This window comes from Equus quagga, chromosome 2 (assembly GCF_021613505.1).
Source record: "Equus quagga isolate Etosha38 chromosome 2, UCLA_HA_Equagga_1.0, whole genome shotgun sequence".
Classification (NCBI taxonomy): Eukaryota; Metazoa; Chordata; class Mammalia; order Perissodactyla; family Equidae; genus Equus; species Equus quagga.
In genome coordinates this window covers 71,705,827-71,732,965 of record NC_060268.1, presented here as the reverse complement: position 1 = coordinate 71,732,965, position 27,139 = coordinate 71,705,827, and the positions used below count along the sequence as shown (strand labels likewise).

At 46.2% G+C, this 27,139-nt stretch overlaps 1 protein-coding gene and 1 long non-coding RNA gene across 3 annotated transcripts in view; one reads left to right on the top strand and one right to left on the bottom strand.

Annotated features, from left to right (window-relative positions):
* LOC124235157 (gamma-tubulin complex component 5-like) overlaps positions 1-2,061 on the bottom strand; it is a 44,945-nt gene extending 42,884 nt beyond the window's left edge. Inside the window, exons 1-2 of the mRNA XM_046652766.1 lie at positions 1,857-2,061; positions 199-304 (exon numbers count right to left, since the gene is read on the bottom strand). Coding sequence (XP_046508722.1) covers positions 199-304; positions 1,857-2,061 — 311 coding nt within the window. The remainder of the gene's footprint in view (positions 1-198; positions 305-1,856) is intronic.
* Positions 2,062-25,387: 23,326 nt separating this feature from the next.
* LOC124235404 (uncharacterized) overlaps positions 25,388-27,139 on the top strand; it is a 75,059-nt gene continuing 73,307 nt past the window's right edge. Inside the window, exon 1 of one of the 2 annotated variants that reach the window (XR_006887462.1) lies at positions 25,388-25,897. This is a non-coding gene — a long non-coding RNA (uncharacterized LOC124235404). The remainder of the gene's footprint in view (positions 25,898-27,139) is intronic. The other variant, XR_006887463.1, reaches the window with a different exon arrangement.

Below are 27,139 nucleotides of genomic sequence, written 5' to 3'. Positions count from 1 at the left end.
TGTTTTGCTCACTGTTGTATCCCTAGACCCTAAAATGGAGCCTGGCACATACCAGGTACCAGAGACACATTTGCTGGTTCCATGAACAAACGGGCGCAAGGATGGACTGGGGGAGGGGAAGACATTTTCTGACTACAGACTCAGTAGCCACACATAAACATCTTCTCCCCAGGCTCTTGGACCTCCTCAGTCTTTTACCTGTGAAACTCACTCTGCCATCCCAAGCACACGCACATGCTGTCACCTTCGGGGAGCAGCATTACAGCTTGATGCTGGCAGGAATCGTACAGCGGAGAGGACAAGACTGCCGATGCAAAAGAGTGAGTAAAACTGCAGACACAAAGTCCTATAGCGGGTGAGGGTGGACAGGCTCTGCAGCAGAAATGGAGGGCTTGGCCGTAGACACAAGGACAGGTGACCCCTGGTACAGGGCAAGAAAGTAGAGCGGGTGGGTACAAACGCAGGTGAGCTGCTAGGGTTGGTGGTTGAAAGGCGACCTTCTCACCCAGGGAAGGTAAGTGTGACCATTAGAGTAACACTTTGGACTCATCATTGGCAAATGACATGAGGACTCAGGTTCCACTGGTTGGAGGACTGAAGTCAGAGGGTAGCTCATGCATTCTTATTGGACAAGTTCGTAAGGACTTGAGCTAATACACACGAATCTCTAAAATGTTGCCTGGAAAGTATGCAGGAGCAGGAGTTGGGACACCTGAGTAGGAGTCCCCTTGTTGCCACTAATCCAGTATCAGGGGACACTTGGACAAGCCTCTCAAATGATGAGTTAACATAAGATGATCTCTCTTACCAAATCCCCTTCTCTCGCTGCCCAAGAAGAGAGATTGCCTAGCCCCTGTTTTGATGTAAGTGATGATGTAAGTGTGCGAGGACCAGGGGCCTCCCACCCAAACAGGGCTGCCACCTGCACATGGAGACTCTAAACCTTCCTTGGCCTTTAAACAGCTCCTGGGTGGCTGCAGCTCACAGAGAGGTGAAACAACCCAATGGGCCGATGACAAGTTGTATCATTTGGGCGACACTTAAAACAACAGGGCTCATATGGGGAGGAAATTATTTTTAAATGACTGAAATGTCTAATTTGCATAACTTATATTTCTCGTTCATATTTCCACCCAGTGGGTGTTATAAGAATGTTTGACTACTTGATGACTGATTAATACAATTTGCTAGGGCCCGTCATTGTTGACAAGAGTTCAAACCAATTGCTTTTCTTTGAGGCTTCCAGTGTACGGAGAAAGTCAAAAAGAGTCAGAAGGGCTTTGGGAAATTTATAATGCATCTTAAATGTTTGCTTTTAATGAAACAACACTTCAAACATATGCACAAAAGCACAATGTATCTTTATACGAACCTCATTTGGCGACAATGTCCAAAGTCATATTTGAGACCCTTGGTGACCCTGGTCCCACGCCCAACACCCCAGTCATGCTCCAACCGCATCCCCACCCCTTGTTAGGCCCTGCAATTTACTTCATACACTATTTAGTGTGGGGGTCCACCCTTCAATTGTTAAAAATCCTCCAGATAAAAAATTCTTACTGGGTTGGCAATCAGAAGACCAAGAATCGCCCCCTGCCCACACTTTGCCACTCTCTCAGAGTGTCACTTTGGGCAGCACCTTCCCTGGGCCTGGAAAAGGAAAGGATGGCCCAGGTGGCATCCAAGGCTCTTTTAACCCCTAACAGCATGACTAAGTTCACTTTGGGCTCCTGGTGGGTTTTGTCACCAAGAATTTTCATTCACGGTGCACCACAGAGCTGGTTTTATTAAGATCAAACTAAACCTTTCGGACCAACTGTTTCTCCCTCTCATCCTCGTAAATGCCCTTACTTTACCTCTTTCCCTCACTCCGTCTGTGGCAAGTCTACCGTGGCTCATAGCAGCTCCCTGCAGATACTCATCTGTGGCAGACAAGGGGACACCCTTCCTGAGAGTGAGACGGAAGGGGCCGGCCCACCTCCTGGGAGGACTCTCGAGACTGGGCAGGTGTTGACACCAGTCGAGGAAGGCTGATGGGGAGGACAGATGTGGTGCCGTCATAGCGTGATTAAGAAATGCCAAGTCCTTCATACTTTATCATGATGGACCGATGACCCGGCCTCCCAGGAGACCTAGCCACAGGGGATTTGGAAAAAAGAAATCACAGAGATGCAAAATTCCACCACACAGGGGGCAGTGAGCCTGCCAGGGCTGGCCTCAGTAGCAGCCCTCACCTTCCCTGGTTTGAGAGGCCCATCCTCATGCTTGCCTGCCCAAAACACCCAAACTCGTTATAATCATGTTTTCTTTTTTTCTTCCTTCCTCCCTCCCTCCTTTCTCTCTCTCTCCTCCACCTCTCCATCACAAAGCCTGAAATTTGTCTATTTGCGTGTCTCCTACAGAGGAGGAAACATAATTCCAGAGATGCCCACAGCAAATGTGTAATTTACAGTAGATAAAATCACTAAAAAGAACCCACAAAAAATAAAATTGGCTCAAAAATGACAATGTGAGTTTATGTTTGAATATCCATTGGGATCACTAAGATGTGCAAAGAAAGGGCAGTCCCTGTAAGCTCTGTTTATGATTTAATCCTCTTATGGGCCCTGCCCAATTGGGTGATGTCAAGGGTTTAAACGATCCCCTTTGCCCTGAGAAAAGGCCCTGGGAGGTGAATTCTCAGCCTTCAGAGCTCCCTCTTTGCCCTTCTCCTGCTCCACGTGCAGCTGCACAGAGTAAGCTGTGTGCTGAGTTAGAGGAACAAGAGTCGTGTCTCGTCCCTTTGCCCTGCCACGCCAGCCCCAGTCACAGCTCAGAGGCCGAGTGAAGCAGAAATTCCTCACTCAGGAGCTTGTGCTGTCCCGACCTGTGCCCACATGCCAGGTGCTGTGGGTGGGTTCTCCAGAAGCAGACGCTGAAACGGAGTTTGGGGTGCACAATATTTATCAGGGATCACACTCGCGAAGGGAAGGAGGAAGCAGGACCGGGCAGAGGGAAAGTTAACCCGTGCTGCTGGCTCAACAAAGTCTCAGCCAACTGGACTGGTCACTCTGGGGTGAGAAGTGTCCCTCAGAGTTGTCCAGCATCAGGTCCAGATGGCTAGGCTTTTATACCCGCGCCTCACTCAGTCCCCGGGAAGTCCAGGTCCCGGGGCGAGCAGGTCTCTGAGGCTGAGGCGGTCCCTGAAGGAGCCAACAGTAGAGGCCACACACCCACAGGGGCAGCAGGCCCTTTCCTGAGAGGGATCTGAAGCACATCTCCGTGCCCACCACACCAGGCTGTGAAATTCCTGCTGTGCTGGCACAGGGGGCAATGCTTCTCTGCGTGCCTGTGATGGAGAGCAGGAGGCGCCGAGTGTGTGCGTGTTTGAGATGCTCAGGCAGGCCTGGCGGTGCTCCACCACGGGCTCCTGCCAGACCCTCAACCTGGAGGGGAAGCAGAAGGCCCTCAGCTTTCAGGACTTCCTCCCTCCCCCTACCTCCAGCATTTGGGCCTGGAGAGAGGAAACCATGACCCACATGCCAGCCACAGGTCTCCCTGCTCCTTCTCATGATGCCCCTTTTCCTACACCGTATCCCCCTCCTTCCTGAGGTAGCATCACCCTAACTTTTCCCCAGGACGAAGGAAGAGTCCACTCTAGAAAGAAACAGAGCTTGAGGGATCTTCCAAAACATGCTGTTTGTCACACACACCTTCAGTGAGGGCAAAGCTGTCTCCTTGGTGGCCTCAGTCCTGAGACTGGACTTCCTTGGTGACTGAGCTTGTCCTTCAGGCCACAAGGGGCTCAGCTGCTCTGACTGTGCAGTGACGAGGAGTCTTGCAGAGGGCACTTCAGAAACCTCTCACCCACAGACCCAAAAGAGGGACATACTGGAGGAGATTGGGGCAGCTCATGGCATCTGTAGGATAGCTGAACACTCCCCAGGCTTTAGGAAGGGCAGAGCCGGGGCAGTAGCAGAGACCTCAGCACGAGAAGTCCACGACTCCTCTCAATGCCACTGTGAAAGACAGACTCCGCTTGTGTCTCTCTGTCTCAGAGTCCCAGTCAGAGACTCAGATGTCCCAGCTGGGGTCAGTGGTGACCACAGAACAATCAGCTTGTGGCCAGGAGTGAGGTCCCATGGGGCCAACATGCCACTGGTAGCATTCTCAAGGGAGAATGGCGGTGAGCCAGGACACTACCCAGATGGTGATGACAAGAGAAGGGAACTGGGGAATAATTAATCTTCTCTAGGACACGAGGATGGAGAGGCGTGAGTCAGATTTCAGTGCCCGGGAAGCCTTCTCAGCTTGGCACACGGCAGATGGTGCTAAGGTCAAGACCATGAAGTTATTCAGCTCTCTGAGCACAGATGCCACTCGAACCCTAGCCAAGCTTCTTGCAAATAAGTATTCTTGGTCACTAATAAGATGGTCCCCACCACCTCCTATTCAAACCCACCCTATGCATCCTGGCCAAGTGTGTCCCGCCAGGGCACAACTCTACCCATGCCACCCTCATAGTCAGGATGTTCCAAAGTCTCCCACAGACCCCCCTCCACCCTTCTAGAGACTTGGCCCCATCCTCATCCCATGCTGTGCCAGCCACACTGCCATACTCACTGTTTCTCTTTGTATATATACATCTTTATTGAGGTATAATTCACACATCACGACATTCGCCTTTTTACAGTATACAGTTTAGCGGTTTTTGGTATTGACAGAGCTGTGCAGCCATCATCACTGTTTAATTTCAGTATATTTTTTATTACCCCAAAAAAGAAATTCCATACTCATTAGCAGTCACCCTCTGTTTCCCCACTCCCCCAGCTCCTGGAAACCACTAATCTATGTCTGTCTCTATATGTGTGCCTATTCTGGACATTTCAGATAAATGGAATCATACAGTATGTGGCCTCTGTGGCTTCTTTAACACAGCATAATGTTTTCAACATTCGTCCATGTTGCAGCACGTATTGGTAATTCACTCTTTTTTTATGGCTGCATAAGTTTCCATTGTATGGCTGCATCATATTTTATCTATTCATTCATCAGTTGATGGACATTTGGGTTGTTTCCGTTCTTCTGACTACTATTAATAATGCTACTGTGAATATCCTTGTACAAGTTTTTACACGGACATATGTTTTTAATTCTCTTGAGTATATACCTGGGAGTGGAATTTGTCATCACATATTAACTCTTATGTTCAACATTTTGAGGAACTGCCAAATTGCTTATCAAAGTGAATGCCCCATTTTATATATCCACCAACAGTATATGAGGGTTCCAACTTCTCCACATCCTTGCCAAAACTCATTATTGCCTATCTGTTTTATTTTAGCCACCCTGGTGAGTGTGAAATAGATCTCATTGTGGTTTTGATTTGGGTTTCCTTAATGACTAATGGTGTTAAGCATCTTTCCATGTGCTCATTGTCTACCTTGTGTAAATATACACATTCTATCATATACATATTCATATATATCTATCTATAGACAGATAGATAGATCGATCTTTGGAGAAATGTCTATTGAAATCTTTTGTCCATTTTTTAATGGGTTGTTTGTCCTCTTGTTGAGCTGTAAGAGTTCTTTATATAGCCTGGATACAGGTTCCTTATCTGGCGTAGGATGTGTGGAAAAGCCTAAAAGTCTTCCTGGGAGATCCTCGGTCAGCTCCCCCACAGGCCTGTATCTCTCTAACATTCATCATGCTGTTAATAATTTTTTCTCTCACGAGAAACAAAAGACATTATCCAATTATGTCGTTGAACTTAAGTAAGATATGGCAAGATATGTGCATACCTTTGAGAAAAGGCGTAGTTCACATATTGCAGCAAATAGTACATGCCATGTTTACAAAATTCCTGCAGTAAACCTTTGTGTGTAGAAATTACGCAGGCTTTCTGCTCATTGTCAACCCTGGAACAGAGCCCTTCCCGCTGTACCCACCTCATAAGGAGTAAGGGAGGAATCATTAAACCTCGTCACAGATGATCAATCACTTCTGTCTCAGGGGAGGTAATGAAGGAGTTAAAACAACTTCTGCCTTTGAGGCAGTTGTCCCGGTGCAGGCAGAATCCTGGGTGTGATCATCTCTCTCAAAATATTAAAACATAAGTGTCCAGAACTACTCAGGCTTAAAAAAATTCGTCTCACCACCGTAAGTTTGAAACTAGGGTGGGTGACATCCGAATAGTGTTTGCTGTTGCTTTGGGCAGAGGGTGAAGGAGTGGTAGAAAACTCCTTTTTCTAGTCTCTGTATCTTCACATCTCAAAGTTCTCTCCTTATTACTTCCTTATAAGAGAATTTAAAGTAGGTCTAGGACAAGGAAAAGCCTCAACATGGATGTCAGTAAGGTCCTAAAATATCTCTATATTAATAGATTTTGCTTTACCCCAATGAGATTGGAGCCATTTAAGGGTTTTAAGCAGGGGAACGACATAATCTGGTATACACTTTTAAAAGATCATTTCGACTACACAATAAAGAATGGGATGGGGAGGGTCCAGCCCACAAATAGGAAAAGTTAGGAGCCTGCTGCAATAGTCCAGGTGAGAAGTGATGATGGTGAGGGCGACAGGGATGGAAAGAAGTGCACAAACACCAAAGCTTGATTGCTGGGCGTGTGGCGTGAGAGTGAAGTAGGTCCCACAATTGACTCCCACCTCTCTGATTTGAGAAAGTGAGTGGGGAGTGGTGCCACTGACAAAGATAAGACACTCGGAAAGAGGAGCAGAGGTAGGGAAGAAAATGATGGGTTGGATCGTAGACACGTGCAGCTAGAACTGCCTCACATCCAGCCAGTGGTGATTGGAGATGTGGGCCTGAAGGTCAGGAGAGGCGGAGGCTCCAGTTGGAGGTTTGGGAACTGTCAGCACAGAGATGGTCATTGGAGCCTGAGAGTGAATGAGATGTCTAAGAGATGGTGCGCTGACTGAGGCAAGAAGAGGGCCCCGGAAGAGCCCTGGGGAGCATTGATCCCTAAGGAGGAGGACATGCCAACCAAGTACCTAAGACAGATATCAGATAGGACAGAGAACAGCCACAGGAGATGGACAATATGGAATCAATGGAAGGAGGGTGCTATGGACTGAATGTTTGTGTCTCCCCAAAATTCCTACGTTGAAGCCCTAACTCCCAACACGATTGTATTGGGAGGTAGAGTTTTGGAGAGGTAACAAGGTTTAGAAGAGGTCATGAGAGTGGAACCCTCAGAATGGGATTAGTGCGCTTATAAGAAGAGGAAGAGACGACAAAGCTTCCTCTCTCCACAAAGTGAGGACACAGGAATGAAGCAGCTTCTAAAAGCCAGGAAGAGGGTCGTCACTAGATACTGAATCTGCTAGCACTTGATCTTGGACTTTCCCAGCCTCCAGAACTGTGAGAAATAAATGTGTGTTGTTTAAGTCACCCAGTCTACAGCATTTAGTTATAACAGCCCAGGCAGACCAAGAGCAAATGTAAACTGAGATAAATATTGACATAACGTTAAGAGAGGAAGGGAGGGAGGGTAGGTGGGAGGAAAGAGGGAAAGAATAAAAAAATAGGCCCATTTGATTGAGACATTTAGGGTCATGGACACCCTGGGCAAGATAAGCTTTTTGGAGTGGTGTGAAGGGAGAGCCAGAATAAACTGAGTAGTGAGTGGAAGATGTAGACAGTAAGTGTAGACAATACATTCAAGAATGGAAGCAGAGTGATGGAGAGGTAGAGGACTGGTAATAAAATGTCTGTGTTCTGTCTTCTTGATCGTCCAGAATTTAATGCTTTGCCATTAAACTTTATTTGATTATGTATCTGCCTCTCCAGCTGTCCCCTAAACACCTTAATTCCAGGGACAGTCTTACTCACATCTATGGCCCCAGTGGTACCAAACACAAGAGGAGCTCAATAAAAGTTGGGGGATTTCAGTTTTTACTTTTCTGAATGACAGAATGTGTCTGAGTTAAAGCACCCCATGTCCACCCACAAAGGCAAAAGATGGGTTGTGTGACTTGTTTCCATGGCATTTGGAAGGAGACTACTATGTTCCTCCTCTTAAACAAAAAGCATATTGAGCTGGCTTAGCCATGTAGGAGAATTCATTGTTCTTTCCACCATATGGCCTGGTGCTGACAACAAACAAGAATAGAGACTGCCAGCTCCCATGAGCCCCAGAATATGCAAAAAAGTGGTGCAAAGTAAGGGTAATAACACAATAAGAACCGGAAGATGCCTTCCATCTTGCTTAGTCCGGATCCTAAGGATCTAATCACGCTGCATTGGCAATGACTGCCACAGACCCTTGGGCTGTTTCTACAACATTCTCAAATGGATACATTTTCCTCCACAATGGTCAAGGTGGTAGGACCCGAGGTCTTGCCCCATTGCCCAGAAGCTCCATGGAAATAGCACCCAGGTCCCTTTACAACCCCCAGCTGTAAACTTCAGAACCTCAAGGGCAGCTGAGACTATGACGCATTGTAATGTTATTCTCTTGGGCAGTCTGGTAGAAAGAGGAAAGTGCATGCATCTGGGAGTCAAACAGACCTGGGTCAACTCCCAGTTCAAATCACGCCCAAACTGAATTGTCAATGGAAGATTGGTTTTCAGTGGATTTTTTCACTGAGGCAGATGAAGTGATGTAGGATCCATGGGTCTATGTTGCATTGGTGCCTCACTACCCTTCCCCAGTCCCCGTTACAGCCCTGTGTGACACATACCTGCATGAAATATACACTCACCAACACCAAGTGATACCACCAGGAGACTGGAGAGAGGGGTGAACTCTCCCACCTTTTGAATCTTGGATCATGTGACTATTTACCTATTAGTAAATACCTTTTTTTTTTTTAAAGATTGGCACCTGAGCTAAAGTCTGTTGCCAATCTTCTTTGTTTTTTTTTTTTTTTTTACTTCTTCTTCTCCCCAAAGCCCCCCAGTACATAGTTGAATATTCTAGTTGTAGGTCCTTCTGATTGTACTATGTGGGACACCACCTCAGCATGGCTTGATGAGTGGTGCCATGTCCACACTCAGATTCCGAACCAGTGAAACTCTGGGCCGCCAAATCAGAGTGCATGAACTTAACCACTTGACCACAAGGCCGGCCCCCTGAATACCTATTTTTTAAAGTATGAATCAAAAGAAAAGCGAATAATTTGTGAGGGCAAAGATTCTAATATATTTGTTGAATTTTTTTTTAAAAAGGAAAAATTAAGGCAAATATGGCAAAATGTTAGTATTCATTAAATCTGACGATCAGCTGGTACAGTGGGTATCTGTTATAAGAAGCTCTGGACTTTCCTGTGATTTTTTAAGTGTTCTGATATAGTGGAGAAGGAAGTGGATGCAGCAGTGGTAGAGGATGGAGAGGAGGAGGTGGTGATATTAGAGGCATACGCCAACTGCCCTCAGTGACTGACTGCAATCAGGAGGTTGGGTGGGGCATGACTCCGGGCTGACTTTGCAGTGCAGACCTTAAAAACTGCCTTGGGCAGTGGTACCAAAGGTTGAGATGAGGAACTCGGGAGGAATGGGTGTGAAAGGAGAGGTGTTAGGTTTGGGCATGCAGAGTTTATGGTACCTGAGAGCCATCGACAGGAGTCCTCCCATTGTCCCCAAGCCTTGCTACCAAAAAGGCTAAACTGGGACAAATACCTCTCAGTAATACGAATTTCATACCTTCTCCACTCTTTCCAACCTCTAACCTCTCCTCTGCTTCCCTCACTCTTAGAGGATAAACTGGCCTCATTCTTCACAGAGAAGATAGAAACCACCAGACAGGAAGCCATTAGTATCAAACCTGCCTCTATCTGTACCCAGGCTGCGTCCTTTCACCCTCATATGAGAGAGGTGCTCCCTACCTCCCAGTAGAGGTCAGCTCTCACTCCTGGATGCTGGCCTCCACTCCCACTCTTCTCAGGGTTTTAGAACCATCCATTATCCTCACCAGCCTCTCCATCTCTGCTGGATCTGTCCTATCAATGTCTCAACTGCTCAAGTCACTCCCCTCTGAAGACAATAAAAATAGCAAAATGAAAGGAACAACAAAAAGCACTTTTCCCAAACGCCACTTTCTCCCCATCTTCTTCATTCTCAAGAGTTGTCTGACCTTAGCTTCTCCATCTCACCCACTCCTGCTTGCTCCTCTGACAGTTCCAGTCTGATTCCCTCCCTTCCCTCTGCTGCACCTGTTCTCAAGTGGGTCTGTAACCCCAACACAGCTAAGCCCCAGGCTTGCTTTTCCATCCCCATGGACTTGATTTTCTCAGCTTTTGATGGCATCCACCACCCGATCCTGGAAGGAGCCTCCCTTGGTCTAGATGGCGCTTCCCCCTGGGCTTCCCTCATACCCCTCTGCCACCCCAGGCACATCTCCTTAGCCAGTTCATCCTCCTCCATCCAGTACATGAACACTGGTGTCCCCAGATTTAGTCTTCCGACGACAACCCTCACAGTTTCCGCTCTCTCCCAGGCAATCCCAGCCTGCTGCACAGCTTTGGTTACCCACCATCCCCCCAATTTTATCTCTATTCTGGGCTCCAGTCCCATGTATCTAACTGCATCCATAAAATCTCCATTTGAACATCTCAAAGACATCCCAACTTGACATACCAAGTCTGAAGTGACGATCTCATGCCTCCCAAATCTGCTGCCCACCTCAGCAAATGACTTTCTTCCTGCTCCTGCCCCACCCCACCCAATTGCTCAAGCTAAGATCCTGAGTACTGTCCTTGACTGGCCTCTCTCTAGAGACCCCCAAAACTAGTACTTCACCAAGTCCCATTCACTCTACCCTCAAACATATCTGGAAGTCCTCCTTCTGTGTTATCTGTCCCCACCACCCTGGTCCGGGCCCATCATCTCATTCCTCCAGATGGGCCCCTGCATCCACCTAGCTGCCCTCCAGTATATTCTCCCCACACAACTTTAAGAGGCAAATCTGATCAAATCTTTCCCTCCTTAGAACATTCTCAGGCCATCCATTGTTCTCAGAATGAGGGCAAAATCTTTATGGAGTCCTCCAAGGTCATTCACATTTGACCCTTGCTCACCACTCTTTCCTGCCATGCCCACCCCTATCTAGCCCTCTTTCAGTTCCTCCCTTTCATTGACTTCCTTATTACTCAGTGCCTACACAAGTCTCAGAGTGAATGTCAGTTTCTCCAGGAAGCTTCCCCAAGTGTCCAGATTTGGTCAGGTCTCCTATTACATTCTCTCACGGTGACTTGCACTTCTCCATCATGACACTTAACACAATTGTAACCAGGTATTGTATAAGCATTTCTTCAGTGTCACTCCAACCCACTGGATTGTAAATTCCATGAGACCAGGGACTATGCCTTCTTTATTCACTGAATCTACAATGGGAACTCAGTAGACACTTGCTAAATGAATGAGTGTGTGTGTGTCTGGGCAGTGGGGGAGGCACATTTGTATGTGGATAGGGAAGACAGAAGAGAGAGAATGAGAAAGTGAGATAATATTTGTCATTCTTTTGTAGGCTTGTGGGGAATATGGAATTACCAGGCACAGGATAGGAGAAGAGCAGATACAAAGAAATAGGGTCCCCTCCCTCTTCTGTAGCTAGAGATGGCATGTCATTACCCAGCAATCTGAACAGCCAGGCTTTCCTGAGGCAGGCAATCCTGAGAAACACCAGCAGTGAGGGTGGAAATTACAGTAAAAGATAGCTGGGGCTCTCACCCTGCCACTGTCTGGCGGACCCTTTCAATGAGAAATTCATCAACCTTCAGGATAAGACAATAACAGATCACAGACAGAGACTGAGTGGCCTGAGATTTAATTTCAGTCTCTCTCCCTTCCTGCTCCAGGTTCAAAGCTTTTTAAAAGTCTTATCTTCTAGTTCTTCCTCTCTTTTGTCTGGTCTGACCTTCCTGGGGACATAGCTGGCTTGGATCAGAAGTGTATCCCATCTGGTAGACAGTGCTGAGGTTTACAGCCTGGAGTTGGGGGATATGGGCAGATGCCAGCAGTGTCTGTAGCTGCACCCTCATACCCAGCCCTGAGGGGGCAGAGGATGCACAAGGAGTGAACATGCAAATGGTCCTTCTCAGAGTAGGGGTTCCTGATGGCTCTCCAGAGCACTGTGGGCTTCTGAGTAGAGAAGGCCTCCTGGGAGGCATCCATCCTGACCCACTATCAGGAGAGTAAGGAGCCAAAGACCCAGGATCCAGAGTGTGAGAACGCTGCCACTCTACCTACCCCCTGCCATTTGTCACTGCCTTCTACTTGCCCAGACGAAGCCCTTTACAACAACAGTGCATGCTTGTCTCTGGAGGTAAAGCAGGAGGGAAGCTGGGGGATTGATCCCACTCCAAGGGAAACCCCAAGAGATAAGGTTGGGGTGGTGAGGCGAAGCTCCCAAAGGAGGAGGAGTAACTTGAGTCCAGCAGGGATGGAATAAAGGGTCCACTGAAGACTAGGCCTCTGCAGCATCAGAGCTCCTGTAGGGTGTCACCAACTGAAACCTCTTTCTGGGAGTGGGTACATTTTAACAACACCTCTCAACAGACCCCCCCCCCCCCACACACACACACACATGCACACACGCATTCTGGGCTGAGGAGCCAAGGGGCCCAATGATTGGCACTCTCTGCTGAATGATGCAGATCACAGAGAGATCAGACTCCTTGGGGCCAAGCTTTTCAAACCTGATGGTGCTCAGATCACCTGGGATCACTTTAGGACAAAGAAGGCTGGGCCACGGCCCAGAGATTCTTATTCAGCAGATCTGGGATAGGGCCCATGAATTTGCACCACTAACAAGAATGAAAATTCCCAGGTGATGCTGGGGTCCTGGGGCCCATGCTTGGGGTTCTTGGAGCTGCTATGGTCAGACTGCAAGAAGATCAGTATGGGAGAGTTGACATATGGAAGTGGACTTGGGAGAGCCTGGAACAGAGAGGAGGAGCCCTGGACACTGGTGTGCGACATCTGGGCAGGGGGCTGGACAAATGATGTGACAGCAGGAATGAATAGGAAGGGGTCAGATGGAGAATAATTTCCTCTCTGGAAAACCCTAAATAGCCCTTGAGCCTGTACCCGTCACAAGACCTTTTATGCTCCCTAAGAATCTGCTTCTAAGTGCCTCAAAAAGTTCACTCCTGGGAATATAAGAGAATTGAAAACTTGTGTCCACACAGAAACTTGAACCTGAATATTCAGAGTGGCGTGATTCAGAACAAACGGTGGAGACAACCCCAATGTCCATCAACTGATGAATGGATAAACAAAATGTAATCTATCCTCACAATGGAATATTATTTCGCCACAAAAAAGAATGTGGTACTGATACATGCTACAACCTGGATGCACATGAAAACATGCTATATGAAAGAAACCAGTCACAAAAGGCTCATATTGGATGATTCCATTTCTATGAAATGTCCAGAATATGCAACTCCAGTGAGCCAGAATGCAGATTAATGGTTATCAGGGGGTAGGGAAAGGGGAATAGGGACTGTCTATTTAATGGCAACGCAGTTTCTTTTTGGGGTGATGAAAATTTTCTGGAATTAGTGACAATGGTTGCACAGCATTGTAAATGTACTAAACGTCACTGAATTATAAAATTTTAAAATGCTTAAAACAGTGAATTTTATGTTATGTGAATTTTTCCTCAATAAAAAAAATTTTTTAAGAGAAACTGCTTACCTATTCTATCTGTTCAGGAGGGCTAAGCCTGAATCCAGGACTTACAGAGGAGTATGCACAGGAAAGGGCAGACACTTTGAGACAAATGGCTCAGAGTGAGAGCCCTGCCTTCACTTACCATGGCTCAAAGCACTTATAACATTAGGGCACAAAGAACAATTGCTTCCATCCCGTGTGACACAGCTCATATTATATGGTAGGATAATGCCAACCTCTTTCTCTCAAGCATCTTAGTTAAGAACAGACATACCTTACAAATAACACCCTTGCACCTGGTGGCAAAGATAGGTCCAGGGGACCAATGCTACCTGGTTTTGTGGAGTCAGCAGGAGGGTGCGCAGCTGGTTGTAGGCATCAGTGAGACTGCAACACAGCACAGACTTGATACAGAAAAAACAGCCTTCCTGTCACCTCCACCACCCCTCAACCAAAGCACTGAGTCACTGTGCTTACACAGGGATCCTGAAAAGGACCACATCCTCCCCTCATTTTATCATTCATTCATTGAGCATTTACTGAGCAGCTTCTATGTGGCAGGCACTGTAGTGGCACTGGTCCAGGAATAAACAAGACAGGGTCTCTGCCCTCATAGTGTGACAGTCCAGTTGAGAAACCCTCTTCAATCCCCCCAACCACTGGGGAATGAAAACAGAGGGCTCACAATTGAAACTTCATAGTTTGAGGTCACCATGGTCAACTAAGCCAAAGAACCTGGCTCCTCAATAAGGTCTCATACCTGTTACTGTCATGACCTAGTGAGGTCACTTACCCCTCTGTGTCTGGGTTTCTTTATCTAAATATGAAAGTGCTTTGTGACCTGCTAAATGGCATAAGGTTTCATGTAACCCAACTTATAATGTTGCACTAGACAGAAGATTCACTGAGTTCTCCAACAATGCAGTTAGTTTTAAAAGTCATTCTCAGCAATTTTTATAAATTTAGCTTGTTTGTATTTATTCTAACTATGGGATAACCTCTTGATGTAATACAACAGTGGTTCTACGATTCTTAGAAACATGCTATTCATTTCCTCTCCTATCCATCTGAACATCAAAAATAACTTGGAGTAAATTAAGTAAATTATACTTTAAAAAAATCTCGGGTATACAACATGAGAGATTCAGGAATAGACAAATCTAGACATGTTTGGTTTCAGCACCCAAAACTTTGGACGGCAGCCCCCTTACTCTCTGCTCAGTCTTGCACCACATAACAATGTTTCCGGTCAATGATGGACCACACATACAACGGTGGTCCCATAAGATTAGTACCATATAGCCTAGGTGTGTAGTAGGCTATTCCATCTGGGTTTGTGTAACTGCACTCTGTGATGTTCGCACAACAATGAAATCACCTAACGATGCATTTTTCAGAACATATCCCCGTCGTTAAGCAATGCATGACTGTACTGAGAAAGCCTCAGTTAGGACTAATTGATCCTTAACACCTCTCTTTAACACAAGATGATTTCACTTTTAGGAAGGAGACTGTGCTCTTGGCTCAGACTAGCCAGTGAAGCGTATGAAGGATGAGGTGCCCAGATGATAAGGCAAGGGATAGGGAGTATACGGTGGGCAGAAGGAGGTAGCAGGACCCACATCAAGGCCAGCAGTAAATGTTCACACCAAACTCTGAATTCTCAGTCTCCAGGAAGACCTTGACTTCCTCACCACCCCTCAGTGATGTCTGACCCTTTGGACAAGGCTGGACACTGCTGTGCGCTCTCCCCCTTGGCTTTAGCTTGACCCACTCCGTTGCTCTTTCACATCGTTTCAGCTGAAGTCTGTGCATTGAGAAGAGGAGTTTCTTTAGACCTTGGGCTGAAGCTGAAGTTAGAAAACAGGTTTCAAATCTTCTTCCTTCTGGGGGAATATGGAAGAGCAGCAGGTGAAAGAATGTACCAGGAAGAAGTGAGGACCAGACTTTTCAGTCAGATGTAACTGAGCTGCCTTTCCTCTGCCTCCGTTAAGACACAGGGAGACTCAAGTCAGGCACCTGCCTGTCTGCTTCCATCTCAGGAAAGCACTTCTGCACACATTGCTGCAGCAAACAGAAGTTTGAAAATAGTATGGACTGGGTTGTGTGGTGCACAATTTAACCAACAAATCTCAGTGGCTGAATGATACAAAATCCATTCCTGGCTCAGGTTTTAAATAACCATTAGGGGTCAGCAGGAGGCTCTACCTCACACAGTCCTTCAAGGACCCAGGCCGAAGTAGGTTCTACCACATTGTGGCAGCACTATCTGGAATCCATGGCCTTCTCCATCACCTGGCAGGAGAAGAAGATGCTGAGAAGGCTTTGCACTGGCAATTAAATGTTCCAGCCTGGAGGAGACACACTCATTTCCACTCACAGTCCATTAACCAGAAATAGTCAAATGCAATCCTCCCATGTGCCCAGGAGACCATAGGTATGGATGAATGCTAGAAGGCTCTACCACAGTCACTTCCAGATGAGCACTCCTCATCACCTGAGACTGTGCATTTGTTCCTGTGTACTTATTGCACAAAAATATTGTAGCAATATAAGAAATAAAAAATGGAAAAGGAGCCCTCCACAATCTCGTCACTCTAACAAATCAACTATTTTTGTTCTTCCATTTTCTCTCATTCTATATCCATTTGTATAAAACATTTTGCATGGTTTACTGTTTTTCTTCATGCTTTACTCACTACCATATGACAAACATTTTTCCACATTGCTTCATGATCTTAATTAGCATTATTCTAATTACTGTCAATCATTTCAATTTATGGGTCCACCTTCAGTGATTTAACTATTTTCTGTCTATTGGATTTGAGCGTTCACTTCACACCAGGCTCAGCACTAATACTTTACATGCATCACCTGGCTCAATCCCCACTACACCCCTAAAATTCAGACACCAGTTTATCCTCATTTTCAGGTGAGGAAGCTGGGGCAAGGAGATCGTGAATAAGGGGCCAAACTCTCACAGTGAGTAAGTAACAGAGCCAGAATTTGAACCCATGCCTGTCAGACTCTCAAGTCCACCAGCGACCTAACCATGTGTTCTCTACTGAAGATCATACTTTAAGAAGCCTGTCCAGCATCTCATGCCACCAGAGCCTTCGCTCCTGCCCTGCACCCCTATAGAACCTACACTCATAGCACAGTAAGGCCCTCCCCAAAGAGGGTTCCCAGCGCATTCAGAAAATGTGGCTCTTAACTAAAGATTTTCTTCAGTAAACAAGTAGAGTTACTTTGTGTACCACTCAGCAGGACTTTCTAAAACTTTGTTTTAATCATGTCTTTGTCTCTTTACACAATGTCAGCTCCTCTGGTGGCTGTTTAAAATTCCCTTCCTACCCCCTCTCCTCCCTCTGCAACCTGGCTTCCTCCCCCTTCCTCCTTCTCCTCACTGTCTCTCTCCAGAGTCCTCCCTCTTGCTCTGCTCTAACTACAGCTCCGAAACCTCCTTCAGAGCAGCCTCCCCATTGACAAGCTTGCCTCCTCCTCTGCTTTGCGCTCCTCTCCCAGATCTTTCCTCTGGCTCCATCTTTTTCTAGGGCAGGATCTCGTATCCTTCTCTTGGCTGGCTCTCCAGTTCTCGCCACCTCCCAACCCAACCTCCTTCAGCAAGAGGCAATTCTGGTGCAAACCCAAGATGCACCAAAAAAAAAGCTAAGAGTCGTTCCCCTTTAAAAGGTGACAGAAGGGTAGTGCCCATAAGCTGGTCAGGTGTTTTCCATGCCATACCCTTTCCCTCATACTTTGGTGATTTCCTTAGGACACATCCGTAACATCCGGAAACAGGCTACAAAAGAGCAGCAGCTGCCTCTTCCAGTCAGTGTGAGTACAAGGGAGCATGTTGGTGGGCTGGGCTGAAACCTTCTCTGCGCCAGCTCTGGCTGAGCTCAGCTCCTTACTCGGCAGCACAGGCCCTGAGGGATGCCAAGTAGTTACACCCTTGAGTCTTCGCTTTCCAGCTAAATGCCCTGAGTCCTTGGCTTAGCAGAACCTAGGCAGGCACTAAATCAAGAGGTCTGGTGCCATTCAGCCAGACAGTAACAATTTCAACTTAAGATTGTGACAATGTGCCAATGTGCCGGGTGAGGTACTGGGTTGGACATGGCAGAAACTACACCAGATAAAGACTCAGGAGGCTTGGGTTCTAGTTCTGGGATTTTGGCCTGAAGTCTTGGGACTTTGAACCAGCTTCCTAACCTCTCTGTCTTCAGTGTCCTCATCCACAAAACACATATCATTTCTTACCCGCTCTGCCATTCCTGTAAGTGTGGTTAGCAGTACAGTTGATCCATGACAAAGGGCTCTGTATACGCTGAGCTGGTCCAGCCAGCAGGCACCATCTCCGTCCCTTGATCCTCTTCATTTAGGAATGGGTCAGACATCAGCCCTCTCCAAAATGCAAAGAGGAGGGACAGGCTGTCACCAAAACCTGCTTCCTGCTGCCTCTCTAGCTCCTTGAGGACATGAATTAGCCTGGAGGCCCTAGCCCAGAAGTGCAGGGCCAGGGGAGAGGAAGGAGGAGCTGACCCCATGGCTGTACTGTGTCATGGGTAAGAGGCAGGGAGCCCAGAGCAGAAATGTAAACAGCAACACGATGCGAACAACAGCCAACAGCTTGGGATTTTCCAAAGCTTTTCCCTCAAAAGCCGTCTCTCCAGCCCATCCAGGGATGGAACAGGGAATACCAGAGCTGACAGCTAACTCAGAGTGCCCCATGCCCTGGTCCAATAGAGAAAAGGAGACCAGAGAGAGCAAAAGGCTGGCCCAAAGTCGTGTGTGGAACCCTGTCCAGGGTGCCCTTTCCAAGCTGCCTCCTGAGTTGGGCCCTGAGGTCTTTCCTGAGGATCTTTGGATCTCCTCTCCTGGTCTATGAGGCAATGAGTCCTGTGCTGGGCTAGGACATGGCTAAACAAGAGCAAGCCCACAGCTGTGCTTTCACAGGCAGACTCTCCCTTGGGAGCCAGTGCCTAGCACCCAGGACGTGAGGCAGTGGCCCTCCCATCCTCACGAGAGAGCAGGCTCACTTCCCACCTGGCACTCCATTGAGCATCCATGTCTTCAGCTTGGGTCAATTGTTAAAGACACAGAATCTAACAAAACAAAGTCCTTCCCGCACAAGCATGCACTCTAGAGGAGAGAGATAGACCACAACCAAATATACAGGTAAGCACGTACTATGGCAGTGGGGGTAAATGCTATAAACAAACAAAGCAAGGTAAGTGAGACAGAGAGAAAAGGATAGTTCTGATTTTGTATAAAAAGATCATGGAAGTTACCTGACATTTGAGCAAAGGAAAAAAGGAGGGAGCTCCTTGTCTTTGTTGATCTCTGGCAGAAGAACCATACTAGTGGAAGGAGCAGTAAGTGTAAAGGCCCAATGACAGGAATGAACTGGGGATGACAGGAGAAGAGCCCATTGGCTGTCATGGCTGGAGAAACATGAACAAGAGTGGGAAGGGTAGGAGAGCAGGCAGGAGAAGGACCAGTGTGATCTAGGGCTTGTAAGTCATCAAAAAGACTTTGGATTCACTCTGAGTGAAATGGGAAAACACTGGAGGTTTCTGTGCAAAGCAGTAGTAGGTTTTAGAGGGGGAGATTTGGCCACTATTTGGAGGAGTGGTCAAATTCAGAATGTATGTTTTAGATAGAACTAACTTAATTAACTACTAATTGTAAGTGAGGAGTAAGAGAAAGAGTATCAGAAAGGATGCCAGGATTTTAGGCAGAGTGGAATCTGCTGCCTGAACCTCCTTATACATGGCAACGCTGGTCTCTCTGGATGTGCTCTCCCTGTGGGACTCAAGAGAAGGCCACCATTGACTGAGACCATGAACCAGACAGCCACAGACAGTAAGCTGCCTCATCCAGGCCCAGGGCAGCCAGGAACCTTGGGTCTGGAAGGAACCTTGGAGAAACCAGTACAAGCTCCACCAGCCTGTGCCAGAGCTCAAATCCTTCGTCAGCTCCCCAGGCAGTGGCCATCCCCCAGTGCTGCGCTGCACTGAAAATGAGCAATTGCAAGCTACCAGTGGCTTAAGAACTGGCTTTCCAATTCCTGAAAATTTAAAACTGGCTCTTGCAAGCCAGTACAGGCTGGCTTTAGGGCACCACTGGCCTCTGTCCTCTCGCTGAATATCTCCTCAGATGGAAAACCTACTGTGTTCAGCCGTAATCCATCCCACGCTGGGTTAGAGCCAGAGACTTCGGAAATATTTTTCCCTAACTGTCCCCTTGAGAATCCCACCCCTAAAATAAAGGAATCCCTGGGCTGTCAGCAGGAAATGGCCATCAGGAAGCTGCATGCCTGCTTTCTGATGTGGTCATAGGTGCACGTCACCTGCTGCACAAAGACATTGATACCTGTGAATGTACTAGGGACCCACGGGTACAGATTCTAGGACTCTGATGGCATCACTGGGGTACAAGCTGATGCCAATAGTGACAGCTCCAAGCATAGAAGGGCAAGAGACAGGGTAAGGTTGGTGCCACCCTACTTTTTGTCCCTGCCACAAAGAGAGCAGGCTCCCATATATGCTGGCTGCAGTGCTCAAGCGTCCACCAAAATTAGGTAAAAGTTAGTGACACTTAACTAATTCTGTTGAAATAGGCTTCTGTTTTGAACTTTTGAAGCGAAAGAAGAAGTTCCATAGTTAAAAATGATGGAAATTAATAAAAGAAATCTTAACTAAATTGGAGTCAGGAAGGCCTGCAGGGGGAGCTCTCACACCCTATCACACACTGTCAATTACACCAAAAAGATACACCAACTTGCATCTCTCACAGCAAGTACAACTACTTTACTACTGAAAGAAGATTTTTCTCCCTACCTGGCAACAGCCCAGCCAATGAGAAAAGCTACAACTCAGGCTCTAAACTGTTACATTCCCCCAATAGACTTTCTTTTAGAACAGCCCCTACTTACTCCCCCTTTTTCTCTACAAAAGCAATCTCCCCTCCTTTTTTTTCCAAATTTGCCTATGGTTCACCATAGCATGCACATCCCAAATTGCAATTCTTTTGGCTATTCTCAAATAAACTCATCTTGGGGATAACAGGTGAATTTGCTTTTTAATTTGACAAAACTCAGAAATTGGACATCCCTTCATGAGGGATTACACTGATTTGCTCCCAGTGGACACTGAGCAAAAGCAAGTGGGTAACTTTCTCTTTTCAAAGATTAACAAAGAGGCCCACCCTGTGACTCTTCTGCTAAGCAGTTTGCATTTGATCTCTGCCACAATCCTGCAAGAACCGTTATCTCTATTTCATGATCGAGAAGAGATTAAATGCTGTGACTTGGCCATGGCTATATATCTAGTGAGTTGCCGGGAGAACTTGAATGCAGGGCTATCTGGCTCCAAGTCCTGCGTTCCTTCCAGTGTGCCCTCACTGCCCTCATGGACCATTTAGCCCCCTTCCAACTTCATGGAGTCCTAACTTAATGACAACTGTGGTCAAGATTTATGCAGTTGTCTGCTTAATGTTCCCATTCCTTTCTCTCTGGATGGAGACATGTCAGAACGTGACATCACTGTCTGTTCCAGCCAATGGTTGTGATGATCAATGTCATATTCTGTTACAACCCCATCCCCTTGGCCACAGTTTACTGGCTGTGGGAGGCTGTATTGTTGCTCTGAAGGAGCTGGAGACTTCCTTGCCCCACTGACATTAAGCTCGGCCATGTGACTTGCTCTGTCAGCAGCTTTAAGAGCCAACCCAAAGTTTGCTGTGTCCTCTCTTTCCCTCTGCCATTAGACCGAAATGCTCCCTATATAAACTACTTCTTCAGGTTGAGTTCCCAAGTGGGGTTCCTAACATGATGCCAAACCACAGCCTACCCACAATGGATGCACAATGTGAGTGACAGGTAAACTCTATTGCAGTAAGACACTGAGATTTAGGGATTGTTTGTAACAACAGTGTAACCCAGTCTGTCCTGAGTGATGATGCCCCACTAGTGAGCATTTGTCCCAAACTGGGTTAATGAAGCCCCCACTTAGAAATTTTAAAACTACCAAGTACCAAGACAATTAATCTCTTTAGGTGACTGAAGTTGTTATCTAAAACTCAGGAGCCAGCCAGGTTCTCATGAATTGAGGATGAGAGGAAACGAGGGTAGAATTAAAGGGCAGAAGGAAACAGATGCCCAGACAGAAACAGAGACAGGGAGTAGAGAGAGAAGCCTTAGAGCCAATGGCTCCAGCAGCCCTTTAGGCACATTTGCATCTCGCTCCTTACTCTGCCTCGATTGTCTTACTCTCCTTGGATTCTCTAATCCTTCCAGGGAATATGCTTTATTTCTTAAGAAAGTTAAGTTGGATTTCTGTCCCTTGCGACTAGAACCCTAACTGATACATCTCATTTTACAGATGAGACACTGAGGCCCAGTGAATAAATAGCACTTACACAGGTTCTCAGCACCTTTCATGACAGCACCGAGGCTTTCCCTGAAGTGGCCCAGTGCACTGTCCTCCTCGTTCAGCTAGAGGGCAGGCAGGAGGTGCACGAAGGACGCTTGGGATCCACCTGGGGCTGAGAACTTGCAGGATCCTCCAGGCTGAGTCCTCAGCCAGGGATCTGAGCTCTCAGAATTTGGAGAGAGAGACAACTAATTTAGGGAAAGCCTAGAACGTCAAGATGCCGAAGGACTAAATCATAAGATGGGAATTTTCCCCCAAAATTTTGTTTTCATTTTTTCTTGATATTTAAATAACCTATGTTGATAATTTTAACACCTAAGTCATTTAGAAAAGTATAAAAAAGAAAGTAAAAAATCCCCTGAAATCCCATCATTCAGAAAGAAAGGCTGTTAATATATCGGTGATTATTCATCCAGATAGTTCTCTATGCCCATCCATATGGCCATATATAAATAGATTCAATTTTTCATAAATGGGATCATACTATGTATGTGTGTCTTAGTTCATTTGGGCTGATATAACAAAATATCATAAACCCGGTGGCTTATAAACAACAGAAATTTATTTCTCACAGTTCTGGAGGCTGGAAGTCCAAGACCAGGGTGCTGGCAGATTTGGTGTTTGATTAGAGCCAGCATCCTGTTTCACAGATGAGCTGTCTTCTCGCTGAGTCCTCACATGACTGAAGGGGCAGGGAGCTCTGTGGGGTCTCTTTTATAAGGGCACTAATCCATGCATGAGGGCTCTGTCCTCATGACCTGATCGCCTCCCAAAGGCCCAACCATCACACTGGGGATTAGGTTTCAACAAATGAATTTGGGAGGGGGACACAAACAATCAGTCTATAGCATTATGGTTTTGGAAACTTACTTTTTCACTTAATAATATGTTATGAACATTTTCTATGCCAACAAGTGTAGAGTCACATTGTCATTGTCAATGGCTACATAGTTTTCCACCCTATGGATGAATTCATCCTTGCATGCTATCTGTGAGATTCCACTAAGTACACAGCATAGCACAAGAGCTAAGAGCATGGTCTCCGGAGGTAAACTGCCTCTATTTAAATCCCTTTCTCCCATTTTTCAGCTGTGAGTCCTTAGGAAAGTTGCTTAACCTCTCTGTCCTGCTTCTCCTTCTGTAAAACAGAGACATTAATAGTGTCTTCCTACTCATAGGAGATGCGGTGAGGGGTGGAAGGGATTTGTTTCATTTTGTTTTGTTTTAATACACAAATTAACACACAGGAAGTGCTTAGGAGAGTGCCTGCATTGCAGTGAAGTCTCAATGTTATTATTATTTAATTAACTTGTCCTCTAGCTATAGACATTTAGGTTGTTTCCTATTTTTCACTATTATAAATTATTTATGCAAAGCGATAAACATCTGCACCATGCATTTTGTTCACTTGTCAAATTATCTTGTTAAATTCTTGAAAATGGATTTGCATGGCTTATTGCTATGCACATAAAGTATTCTATTTGTTCCCAAACTGCTTTCTGGAAATTCTGTACTAATTTGCATTCTCACCAATGGTGAGAGAGAATGCCAATTTCCCCAAGCCTCTCACCAGCACTGAATTTTATCAATATTTTAAAATTTGCCAGTCTAGTAGGTAAAAAGTACAACTTTTCAGACTTATTCGCATTTCTTTAATTGCTAGAGAGTTTTTTCTATTGATTAGACATTTGTATTTCTTCTTTGTGAATTGCCTGTTTGTCTCTTTTATTCCCTCTTCTGTTGAGGTGATTATCTTTTTCATTAATGACTATATTTTATATAATTGGTTATATGTGATTATTATGATTATAATGTAAACCATATACATTAAAATTTTGCTGTCATCTTAAGGTTGCCAGATAAAATATACCTCTAGTTAAATTTGACTTTCAGATAAACAATAAATGGGACATACTCATACTAAAAATTGTTCATTGTCTACCTGAAACTCAAATTTAACTGAGTGTTTGTATTTCTATTTCTTAAATACAGCAATCCTATGTCATACATATAGCAAATTTTTTTTCAGTTTGTCATTTAGTTTTTAATTCTGTTTATGGTGTCTTTTTTCTTAAAGAAATTTATTTGAATTTTTAATAATCATATCTATCAATCTTTGCCTTTATGATTTTGTGATATATTTAGAAAGGCTTTCACAGTCCCAGGTTTATAACAAATATTCATCCAATTATTTTTTGGCTTCACTTTTTTACATTCAATATTTGATGGATTTGGAATTTATTTTGGTCTAGCGAACTAGGTGGGAAATCAGCTCCCACTAATTACTATCCAGTTATTCCAATCTCATTTTTTGAAAACTCCATCTATTCTGTCAATTTGAAGTGCCCCCTTAAACACTACAATTCCTCACATACTTCTAATTAAAGGTTCTTTGTCCTACTCCACTGAATAGTCATCTCTAGGACACTAACATGCTCTTTTAATCACCGCTGCTTTGTGATAAAGGCAGAGTAGTGTGACAGAGGTTCAAGCACAGATGCATAGATCTGGAGGCAGAATGCCTGCATCAAACTGCTGATCCCCACTTCCAGCTCTGTGACTTTGGGATTTATCCTACTGGGCTTTCTATCCCTGAAGGTGACAGCAATATTAATATCTGCATCACAGGTTGTAACGAGGAATAAAATGCATTAATACATATAAAGCACTTCCTTAAGTAGTAAGCACCCAGTCAATGTTGTATTTTATTCGCTCATTCATCCATGCATGCATGTGTGCACTTTCATTTTAGTATTCGGTGGGCTGGATTCTCTTATACCTTTCTTGATCAACTTGTTGTTGACTGCTCTCTCTCTATTCTTCCACACAAGACCTAGAATCATCATGTCAAGTTAAAAAGAAAATTTTACTTGGAATTTGATGGAGATTGTATTGAATTTACAGATAAAGAGGATGTGACAGGGCTACAATGTTCACTTCTTCTTGTCCAAGAATGAGGATTGTGTCTTAATAGTTTCAAGCCTTCTTTGGTCCCCTAGTAGAAAGTAGAAGTCTTGTACAAAGTAGAGCATATTCCCCGATAAGTTTATATTCCTAGCTCTTTATGGTTTGGCTATCAGTGAGAGTGAGATTTTTCATTCACATTTCTAATTGGGTAGTAAGTGCACAAGAACACCGTTAATTTTGCATGTTTATTTTGTAACTGGCCAGTGCATTGGAAAAGGCTCACTCAATCTTCAGTTTGAATTTTTCAATAGACAATCATATCCCCCGCAAATAGTCATCATTTTTCTCCTGCTTTCCAATTTAAAAAAAAAGAAAATTTTTTTTTTTTTTGGTTTTACAAGGCCACAACTTCGGTATTTTGACACATTAGTTTCTTCTCTAGTCTAATTGCATTGACGAGACTTTCCAAACCGGCCTCCTGGTCCTGCTGCTAACTTTAATGGAAATGTTTGTCTCGCTATTAAGCACAATTCAGGCTGACGCTTTGACAGAGGTATTTGTTTTCTCCTAAAGGAAATATCTGAAAGGGATGCTTTTGAAGAGCATGTCAGGAAAGCCCAGGCTGGTTTGTGTGCCGGCAAGGGGCTGTTGGGCCCCCTCCCCGCGCTGGCCGCACCAGGCCCGGGAGCTAAGTTTCTCCCTGCGTTTCCGCTTGAACAGCATCCAGCTGCATCGCCTTTAAAATGCCAGGGAGGCCACGGCTCCGCTCAGAGCCCCCTCTCGGCGGCCGGCCCGAGCTCGCGCGCGCCGCCGGGGCACTGACTCAGTCGCAGCCCAGTCGCTGCCCGCCGAGCCGGGCCTGGGCAGCGGCCCCCGCGTCCCCTGCGACCCGGCCGAGCCAGGGCCCCGCGAGCGCACGGGACGGCCCTCGCCAGGTAAGGACTGCGGGAGCATCCCGGGACCCGCCGCCGCGGCGCCTGCGGGGAGGGGGCGCAGCCTCGGCGGCGCTGAGAGGGTGTCGCGCGGGTGGGTTACGGGCCCACTGGCCGCAGGCAGAAGATCTACGCTCTGAGGTTGGGCCGAGTTCCGCTTGTGAGGGGACCCTCGTGGCCGCCCAGAGCCGGACCCCCTCCTCCGCGGCACTGCGCCCGGTACGCACCTCGGTCGGCGGGGAGAGCCAGCCCCGCGCCGGCAGGTAGCAGCAGCCCTTGCCCCGCCTGGGTGGGAGCCGCACCAGGCTTGCGTTGCAGCTGCTCCAGTTGTGCTGCGGGGCTCGAGTCGCAAAAACCTGAAAAAGTGTTGCGCTGTGTTCAAGCACTGTCACTGTCCTGAGCCAGCAGCTCTCCATTTGGGGGCCCTCGGCTGCTCTGCCATGGAGGGGTTTGAGGAGTGTGAGCTGAAACTGGATCAAAGTTAGAAATTTGTTCTCGTCAAGTTCAGTGCTTAAAATTCAGTGCCTTCTTGTGGCTGACAGTCACACAGAACAGATTTTTATCAGGGTAGCTGATGAAGGTCGCAATTGATGTAACTTCTGGGAAAAGTTCTGTTGGCTGCAGACTTTCTAAAATGTCAAGTCTCAGTTGGATTTTGTCCTGATCTGCAGCCAAAAGCCTAATACAAATATTCAAATATTTTTTCCTATATCAATGTAGAAGTGAAAAATGGCTCTGGATGCTATTTTTGGGAATGTATTATGGAAGCAAATTTTATAGCAGTCTCTACTGCCCACGGGGAAAGTTCTGGAAGAGAAAGACTGTCAGGAAAGACCAAGGCAATAAGGTCACAATGTGGCCTTGGATCCAGAAATAAAGTCCCAGACAGGGCGTCCATGCTGCCTTCACTGGGAGAGGTTCCATTTTCATCCACTTCTGCATCAGCTTGCAGGATCTTCTCAATCGTTGTGTTGGTTTACCTGAGCCTCCTGAGATGCCAGCCAGAGGATTAGAGTATCTGTAATGTAGTCTCACTATTTATATAAAATATGTATCGCTGAGTTAGGAGACCCATGCCTAGGGGCTGGGGAACTCAAGTCTCCTGTCCTTCCCTCCCTCTCCTAAGCCGCCGCTTGAGACAGACTGCAGTAAAACCTGATTTGTGGTCTTTGTAAACCTGCACAGTGGGTTTAGGACGTCATAAAGCCAAATATCCAAGGCCTTAGATGTGATTTGCAAGTCGGA